General features: G+C 38.6%; 1 protein-coding gene across 1 annotated transcript in view; it reads right to left on the reverse strand.

Moving 5' to 3' along the window:
- Positions 1 to 9,850, reverse strand: part of LOC140334763 (dynein axonemal assembly factor 8-like) — a 55,462-nt gene extending 45,612 nt beyond the window's left edge. Inside the window, exons 1-7 of the mRNA XM_072417004.1 lie at positions 9,803 to 9,850; positions 9,005 to 9,109; positions 7,272 to 7,514; positions 6,144 to 6,228; positions 4,812 to 4,980; positions 3,889 to 4,056; positions 2,754 to 3,053 (exon numbers count right to left, since the gene is read on the reverse strand). Coding sequence (XP_072273105.1) covers positions 2,754 to 3,053; positions 3,889 to 4,056; positions 4,812 to 4,980; positions 6,144 to 6,228; positions 7,272 to 7,514; positions 9,005 to 9,109; positions 9,803 to 9,850 — 1,118 coding nt within the window. The remainder of the gene's footprint in view (positions 1 to 2,753; positions 3,054 to 3,888; positions 4,057 to 4,811; positions 4,981 to 6,143; positions 6,229 to 7,271; positions 7,515 to 9,004; positions 9,110 to 9,802) is intronic.
- Between the last annotated feature and the right edge of the window lie 152 nt (positions 9,851 to 10,002).

Genomic DNA, 10,002 nt, shown 5'->3' on the forward strand with positions numbered 1-10,002 from the left:
TTTGTTTTCTAGATCACCCAGTTTCACTTCTGAAAGTGTATTCTATCCAGCCTTGGAGAGGTTTCATAAATCAGGCCCATTATCTGTATAGAAAATCTAAACAATTTATTATAAAAAAGTTTTCTTATTCAAACACATTTTGAAAAATCAATATACAAAGATTTACAGCATTCAACTCCAGTTTAGTAAACGTTTTGTACTACAGTAAGATTAGTGTTTGTGGGGCTCTCCACCATTCATTAGATAAATTATAGCTAATGCCAAACCCAAAGAGTTACAAAGTGTGTTTTGCAAAAGAGTGCAGGCAGACAGAGGAGTTTCTTTTGGCAAAAAGCTGTTTTATTTGATATTTTTTGATAATGAAACACGTTAGCAATGGCATAACAAGGTCAATAATAACATACGACATGTGCAAGAAATGGTGCTAAACAAAGTATTCCTAATTTGCCCGATGGTATTCGTAGTAAGATTCCGCACATTCAAATGTTTAGTTATTAGCTGCAGTCACCTGAATACCAGACGCGTTTCGCCATTACAAAGCTTCCTCAGGGGTGACTGTGACATGTGATGTGGAATATCTGGATGGTCACAGAAAGTTTGTTCAGATCTGTATGAAGGTTATGACCTGCCAACTGTCCATTGTTTAAGGGTTTCATCCAAATGGATGGAGAATAATCTCCCCAATGGAGTCACACACGGAAATGCAAGTCTGAAACTTTAACTTTTTTCTACTATAACTTAAAAAAAGCTTTAATATTCCATAAGGTTCTGTTAGCTAGCAGGATGCAGTGAATTCATAAGCCATTTTTTAAAGGACCCTTATGATGTAGAACAGCTCCAAAACATTTTTTTTCTTTATCATAAAAAAAGTTTTAAAGCAGATTAACATCTGCACTATCTGTGGTGCACAATAAAAGATGAATTATAGAATTAAATAGGGATGCCCTCTGCCTGACACACAACCAGGCTGATGAACTGAAGGCAAACCAAACCTGGAAGAAGTACCATGGTGCTTCTTTCTTTTATCAGATCTACAAAGAAAAAAACGTCACAAAGCATTTAAAATGAGCATGACAAAACCAATACAAAGCTGAGATTGCTGTTAGTAAAATTCTGAGATCAAGGAAGCTAAATGACATGCAAATCACAACTTTTCCTGTGAAACTCTTGTTCGCTCTGAGCATCACATTTGGTCATTTATTGTTATCTACAGTCATGGATCTATACATGGTCTACAGCCAAACCTTAAAAGGAAAAGTGGAGATTTGCCTGGTAATTTGGGTGCCTTTATCTCTCTACTAATTCACTCATTGTTGAAAGTCTACATATGCAATTTTTGTGCATATACCGTATTTTTTGCCGTATAAGATGCACTTTTCTTCCCCAAAACTGGGGGGGAAAGTTGGTGCGTCTTATACGACAAATGTGTTATAAAATAATTAAAATAATATACTCACCCGATACCCGATCCTGCGTGTGTCTCCTGTCCTCGCTGGCTGCAGCGTGTGTCTTCTCTCCTCTCTGGCTGCAGCGTGTGTCTCCTCCTGGCTGCAGTGAAGAGCGAAAGAAGCCGGCACAGCGCCCCCTGCTGATCCCTGCCCTAACTGCCGTACAGTGGAAAAAAGGTAAGAACAGCACAGAGTGATCAGAAGGGGAATTTGAATGGCAGAGTGATCAGAAGGGGAATTTGAATGGTAGAGTGATCAGAAGGGGAATTTGAATGGCAGAGTGATCAGAAGGGGAATTTGAATGGTAGAGTGATCAGAAGGGGAATTTGAATGGCACAGAGTGATTAGAAAGGGAATTTGAATGGCACATGAGTGATCAGAAAGGGAATACCGGTATGAATGGCACATGAGTGATCAGAAGGGGAATAATCTTTCAGAATCTTTTTTTTTTCTAGATTTTCCTCCTTTAAAATTGGGTGCGTCCTATATTCCGGAGCGTCTTATACGGGGAAAAATACGGTAATCAGTTTACATTTCCTAAGGTTGTGATAGGCTTAGTTTAAAACTGGAATACAGCCTTCTCTCCTCTCCTATACTGAAATTGCTTACTTGATTAATTGATTTTACTACAACTATGGGCTTCCCACAGTATACTTTAGATGCTGTTACATAGAAAGTGCCTCATTTCTATGCCAGAGGTGTCCAGCATTATCTAGCTCATTTTCTCCCTGGCCTGACTGTCCCTTCACCTCACCTTTCAATAATGAATTTCAGTTCATAGAGGATCAGTATCACGTGTGGACTTTACCTAAGGTAGTCAGCCTGCAAATGTAGACTGACAATCACCCATTAAGGCAGGTTGTTATTTTCCTAACTCCTCCTAAAAGCCAGTCCACTGTCAGCATCACAGCTAAGGGATCTGAAGTTTACTGAGGCAGGGTGATCTGATGTTTTCAGTAAGCTATGTACAGTACCCTGCGAGCCAATCCTAATGGTCATGATCTGCCTGAACTAAACAGAGAAGCGAAGAAATCTACGGATGATGGTTAAAATAGGAAATGCAATAAAAAGTGAAAGTTTTTATGTATTTTTTTTATTAATGTGTCATTTAGGGGGAAATAGGAAAGGCAAAATATAATCAAATGAACAACTTCAAACAAGCCCAATGTCTAAATGTATGGAAGGAATCTGTTAAGTAACAATCAGTTTTCTTGCTACACTCAATTATACAAAAAGTTCTGTCTGATAAGTGTAGGAAAACTATAAATTAAGTAGCAGCAAGGCAACAGGTAAGCTTTCTCTTACATGGCTTGTTGCTGTGATTTTTTAGGTGGATCCAGGCTGCTTTGATTGGGCTCTTCTTCCTTAATGTCTTGTTCTGTAACACTACAGCCTTTTTCTTGTGATTGTGGCGTAGACTGACCAATAGCATCCCTTTTATCCAACCGCTGCAACCTTTGGCTTCGATGGGTTACCTTCTTACACTCATGATCGGGTCTATCAGAATGTGCTTGCTGGAGCCTGTTGTCAGGAGTGCCAGAGGAGGACTCTCTCTTGGTGGAGCGAAGCTGACGCAATAATATGCTTTTACATGTATGCCCTGACCTGTGAGTTAAAGATACCATGTTAGCAATAAAACAAGAAATGACAGCTTAAGTTTCCTGTATTATAAGAACAAGCTTAAACGGGCTATTCTCCCCATTCTGTCTTGCTATGTCCAGTGGCCTATTGGCACTCACTCATCTTATGTTTCCCATTTGGTTCCTGTTTCAGGAAATGTCAATTGTATCTATGATAATAGCGATACCTATGATAGGAGCTATCTATGGTAAGAGCAATATCTTTGGTAATAGCAATGCATTCTGGCTTTTTTTTTTTTGCTTCCTGCAATCCCCTGCACAGCAGAACTAAAAATGGAGAAGGGGGAGTCAGCACTCTTGAGCTAATCAATAACCCATTGCTTTGTACAATACCATAAGTCTAACACTATAAACATATAAACAGGGGGGTGCATGATGCTCTCAATACCATGCTGCTTTATTTTACTGTGCAATCAGCCAAAAAATGCGCACTTGACTTAATTTTACCCATAAAGACAAAGGGTCTGGACTATGAGGTGCCTGGATGACAAGACTAACAGGAGAACATTTTCAAATCATTTGGCAAGTATTATTTTACATGTATATCTGTTTATGTATTTAATCTGTGTATGTAGAGGTTTGACCTGGTTTTAGCTTTAATATTCTGCATTTTTTAAAGAATTGTTTATTCCTTTCTGGGCAGCGGTTAACTCTGGTGTCTGTAGGCTTTAATATTGTCTTAAACACTTGACCTGTACTGAAAAGATAATAGCAGAGTCTGGAGAACACACATGGTTTATCTGTGAAGTTTTGCTGCCATCTAGTGGTAGAAAAACAATTAACATGTTTGCTGTACTCACTCATTCAGTGGCAAGCTTTCTCTTTCCGGTGCCATTTCTTGCGGTTCAGCTTTGTTCTCTGTATCTGTATTATCAAATACATTAGGCAATGTAGTTCTCAAGTCTATGCAGACTGTGGGAGTATATTCAGAATGCCATTCATTTCTACCACTCTTGGGATGAGGTGGTCTGGAACAATATAAAGGTAATTTAAGTATACCGGTATGTCAAGGAAAAAAAATATATATGAACTTGCACTTCTTCCTAGGAACACTCTGCCAGCCATTGTATTCAGATCAGTGTAAAATATATGAGTCTGCTTATATTCTAATAAAGATTTACAAGCCCTGGTGAAGCTTTTCAGTGTGTATGCTATAGATTTTCTCATCTCCCTCTACTGATCCCCTCCATCCTCTAAAGCCACTGGTTCACGTGAATTTGCTCAAACAATGGCAGCAAATTAAAGTCCTGGTTACTGTCATTGGACACACATAGGGACAACAGCCAAACTTGCTTGTGCAGTGTGTCGGCACAATCCATTTGTAGTTCCAACTATGGCTGCATGTGAAACTGCACTGCATGGAGGTGTTACCAGGTACTATCCTAATAAAAGCATAATAAAATGTCTTTTAAAATACATTACAATGGCCCAGGCCATTTTTTGGGACCACAAAATCTCTGGGCTTGCTTCAAATCTGCTAATGGCAGCTAGATTTAGCTGCCATTAGCAGAGGAATTGTCGGCTACTTTTCTTTACCTTTACTACTAATAATATTCCTAACTGGAGATCTTCCTTAAAGTGAAGTGATTAGGTGCATCAGAATGTTCTAACCAGGCACATGCTACATAGAAGATCGTGACTTTAATCTCATATGGAATATACATAATGCCTTGTGAAATCATTGATAGTGCACCTTAGATTTCATAACCCCCCCTCCCCATACCTTTTAGGGGTCCGAATGCTAACAGGCTCATTTTGCTCCTGGAACATCTCCTGGGCAAGAACTTGTGATTGTCTGATACTTAATTCCACCAACTGCTCCATTATCCGATCTTCACGTTTCTTTATAGTGCTCTCGGATGACAGTAGAGAGGGGGGTAAGTTTTCCACTACTAGAAAAATGAAAAGCCCACATTAGTTAAAGCATTAATTCCACTTCACAAAACCTGTGGCTAGGCCATTTATTTATTCACACACTCTTCACGAACAGTAACTGAGCTTTTAAACAAACCCTTACAAACACACTATGCATAGCTGCAGATACTGCGATTGGAAACATTCTTAAACTTCACAGGAATGAAGTCATCCAAACTGTTTACCCCTTAATTCAGCTACCTTCTAAATTATTACAATCTACAGTACAACCACGGTGGGCAGCATGGTGGCTCAGGGGTTAGCACTCCAGCCTTTGCAGCGCTAGGTCCCAGGTTCGATCCCTAGCCAGGACATTATCTGCATGGAGTTTGCAGGTTCTCCCCGTGTCTGCGTGGGTTTCCTCCGGTTTCCTCCCACATCCCAAAAACATGCAGTTAGGTTAACTGGCTTCTCCCTAACAATTGACCTTAGACTACATTAACCACATATGACTATGGTAGGGACATTAGATTGTGAGCTCCTTTGAGGGACCGCTAGTGACACGACTATGGACTTTGTACAGCGCTGCGTAATATGATGGCGCTATATAAATACTGTATAATAATAATAATAATAACCATGCTTATTAGTTTGCAGAGCAAGCTTGGCTTTATAAATTTACAGCCCAGCACTGGCTGGTTGAAATCATTTTGTGTAAAGCATTAGATGGATACATCTGTTCTATCCTCCTACTACTAAGCTATTCCTTCTACAAACATCACACTCCTTCCTCCATTTACTGTCTTACTAACTATATGGTGGAGATTCCTGCTAGCTTTCAATATGGCTGCAAAGAATTCTCCTCTTTGATATCACATCCACTAGCAGCAAGACCTACTTGTAATGTTGGAATTTTTACATATAATTATAGCAAGAACAATATAGCCAGTAAGTGCTGGTCAATCCTGGGGAGTTTGAGCACATTAATCAATGATGGGCAAGTCTTAAACCAATGCAAATAGGCTGCCAAGCCATGCATATGTCTATCTGTAATGTAAATACCTGGAAAGATGACAGGTCACATTTCAGTAGGTGTATATGGTTAATTGAAACCTCAAAAGGCCATGAATGCTCGTTTATCATGGTGTCATATCAGAAATTATGTCATAAAAACCATAATAGTAATTTAATCTGACTTTACCGCTATCTTCTGAGACCACATCCAGCTTGGCCCACTTATCAGTCAGTTGATGAAGAATCAGATGCATGTTCCATTGCTCAATTGACTGTAATAAGACGGATGGCATTAAGTAATATACATATTAATGACTATATAGAAACACAAGGCCCAACAAATAACAGTCTGGGACACTCAAACTATGCAAGGGGTAATATTTAAAAGGTAGAGAATGCAGAGTGGTTTGCACAAGCATGGTCACTGTTACTATGATTAGGAAACTTACCCTCAGAAAATACATGCGGACAGGAAGTGTCTGCATAATAATGGCACTGGGATGCAACAAAGGATTAAAAAGTGAAAATAGTATTTTATTTATGGAAAATGGTGGATGTTTATGACACATGGTGCACTGGAAATTCAGTTACGGTATATATCTAGACTATGCGGTCAACAGAATGTTGACAATCCTACAAATTCACTTATTTCCAGCAAAGGGTTCATGAAACATCACATAAAGACATTTTTGACAATTGTGTGCTTCCAACTTTGTGCTGACACTTTGAGGAAGGCACTTTTCTGTTCCATCATGAAGCTGCTCCTGTATACATAGCCAGACATGGATTGGTGAGTTTGAAACAGGGAAACGTGAGTGGCCTAGACAGACTCCAGTAAACACTTTTGGGATGAAGTAGCTGATTGCAAGCCAGATCTTCTCATCCTGACCTCATTCTTCTCATCTTCTCAGTGCCTGACCTAATAAATGAGGTTCTTTTGGCTGAGTGGGCACAAATTTCCAAAGACACATTGCAAGATATTGTGGAAGGCCATTTCTAGAGGAGTTATGGGCTGTTATAATGCCAGTGCCTGTTCTCAGGGAGGGACTGTTACTCATAAAATGCAGTGCGGGTTCAGTAACAAGCAGGAAATACACAATAAATATACACAGGTCTGATCACACACATACATATCTACCTCCATTTCAACTGTTTAATGTCAGTGCAGTCCCCCACCAACATTGTCTATTACATTATTGACATTTATGTCAATTATTGACTAAATAAATATAACGTCTGTAGCAAACCCTTTCTGAAACTGTACAATATTCCAGAGTTAAAAACTGGCAGATATGAAAAAAAGCAAGTAACAGACCTTTAGGGGTGGTAATGGGGACTCCTCATGTTCCATCGGTTTATGCTCCTGTTTTTTCCAGTTTGGTTTTCTCTGGACTTCGGCTTCTCTGTCCTTAATTTCTTCATGAATGTTGTTCCATACACCACCCCCAACTTCAGTTGGTGACGGGATGCTTTGATCTGGTTTTGTTTCAGCTGTTGCACATAGTTTAGGTGATCTGCCTTCACATTCTGATATATTGTTATCATCATCTGCAATCACCTAAGGTATAATATTATTAATTGGCTGGATATGTGAACAGTGTGTTGTTCTTTGATTACTATGATCTAATGCAAAATAAATATTTATATAAGAGTCAAGGTAACGTGCTGGAGGAAAACATTCTTCTAGTTCTTTATTTATCAAAATTAACTGCAATATAGAACAAGACGTAACACAGTACAAATATGCCAAGTGAAAAGTTAACAGGTTCTTTAGAAGAGAAAGAAAAAACCCAGTAACTAAATGTGGATTTTTTGATTCACAAGACACCACTGATGACTGGTGATGGGTGGGCCTACCTAGGTTTAAGGAACATCCCTGAAAGTTTGAGAACCCATTTGTGTTAAGCCATAGAAATTAAGTGAGTTAAACAACACAGTGGAGAGCACTGCAGTTTCACTTTCCTTTCTTGCACAACTGTTTCATTGTAACCTAAATTATTCCCATTGACTAGTGGATGTTGGTTGCGGAAACTGTGAAAAATGTGTCTGTCTAAGGTGAAAACAGGTTCAAGAAAAAAGCAAAAGGTCATCAGGAACTCTTCATTGTGACATACCGATCCCTAATCCTATTGATGAATGCAAAAGGAATGGTACTCTAAATGCTTAAGTTTGGGCTTTCTTATGCATTATGGCAATAAATCAGGAAAAGCATACAGAAAAAATGGGATGTTTGTTTGTATTAGGTTTTGAATGAAGAGTTAATGTGTTTTAGGTTCTGAGGTTTTGAGGTTCACCCCTTTTATTGTCCCGGTGACCATTGAGAGGGGAGTATTTAGTGGTAGTTAGTCCATCATTTGGACTTGTAATGTTCTTGTAATATTAAAGACATTTTGCAGCCTTCCAAGCTGCTTTTTCAGTTACAAACTGAAGAAGCAGCTTGGTGTGCTGCTCATCCTTACAAAATCATATCCAGTTGATGTTACTAACTACTACTAAATATACAACGAACTGGATAAATCAAAATTTTCATAGACATTGTGAAGGGAATTACAAAAGTTTAGAGCTGTCACTAGTGGAAGGATTGAGGGAAATGTATTCAATGGTACCTGCAACACTTTTCAATGGTGGGAGTTTTATGCAGTCAGGTGAGATTTCCTTTTATTCCACAGCAGGATGTGAATTGAAATCTCAGTAGAACACAGGCAACAAATAAAACCTGATAGGAGGTTTTAAGCCTTTAAAATTAAAAAAAGGAAACACAGAAACTTTGCCATTATTGTAACTTAGGACGTTGGCCTGATTCATTAAGTTTCTCCAAGGCTCGAGAGAATACACTTTTATCAGTAAAGCTGTGTGATCCAGCAAACCTGGAAAGGATTTCCTAAAAGTCATTAGCTATTTGTTAGCAAATGTTTTCCATCCTAGAGCAGATCCATTCCAGGTTTGTTGGATCACCCAGCTTCAGTGATGAAAGTGTATTCTCTCCAGCCTTGGAGAACTTTAATAAATCAGGGCCAATGAATTAGAAAAAGCAAACACAGCCTTCACCTTAATGTTGGCATCTTCTTCTTCACATAATAGTTCTCCGGACAGATCAGGCACAAGACAGTCTGCTCTCTGGAAGATCTGTATGTCATCACATTCACTATCAGTCTGCACCAACAAAAAGATAAAAATAGATCTATGGTGATCACAGTCTGCTGAGATATGTAGTACATATATGTAACAACTTTTATACAGGTATTTTTTATAGTTGTCTTAAATTAGACAAATTATATCTCCAGGCAATATACGTGGAATAAATATGAACTGTTATCAATACCAAAAGATTTGCATTTTGCAGCAGAACAGCACCCGAGTGGCTTCAAACCCAGCTAGGTGCACCTTCGTGCAATAACCTTTTTTACAGTAACTGACACCATGCTGCCTAATATTATGTTAAGACAATGAATTAATAAATATGACTTAATATGATTTATTGTTTGGATTATTTGTATTTTTTGATAAAATGGTGTTATGATGCTATAGGTCTCATGAATTAGGTTCCTGATGAAGCGGTATAAATTTTCTGTGAAACGCGTCAAACCACATTATTAGAATCGTGTTATTACAAATACTGTTTCGAAAAATGCGTATCATTTTTAATATTTGTACAATAAATGTCTTTATATATATTTTCAATTATTTGTGGAACGCCTAATAAGTCCCTCTTGGCTTGTGATCTATAGAATTACACATATCCGTCTTTTGCACCCCGGAGCATGGTGTCACCCCCGAGTCCTGTTGAACACAAAGCAGGCAAAATCTTGTAAAAAGATACTTAAATCTAATGTAAGAGTGCCTCACAAGATTTCGCCGGTTCTGTGTTTTCAAGGGCAAAGACAGTGACATCATTTTTGCCTAGGCATCATGTGCAGGAGAGGGGGATACACTAAGTTTATTTCTATTGTTTTTACTCTTACATATAGAAAGTTATTTGAGAAGCAGGAGGTGGACCAGCCTGAGTAACCAGACCTTCCACTTAAACTGAAGATACACCTTCAGAA

This window comes from Pyxicephalus adspersus, chromosome 7, assembly GCF_032062135.1.
Source record: "Pyxicephalus adspersus chromosome 7, UCB_Pads_2.0, whole genome shotgun sequence".
NCBI classification, from domain to species: Eukaryota; Metazoa; Chordata; class Amphibia; order Anura; family Pyxicephalidae; genus Pyxicephalus; species Pyxicephalus adspersus.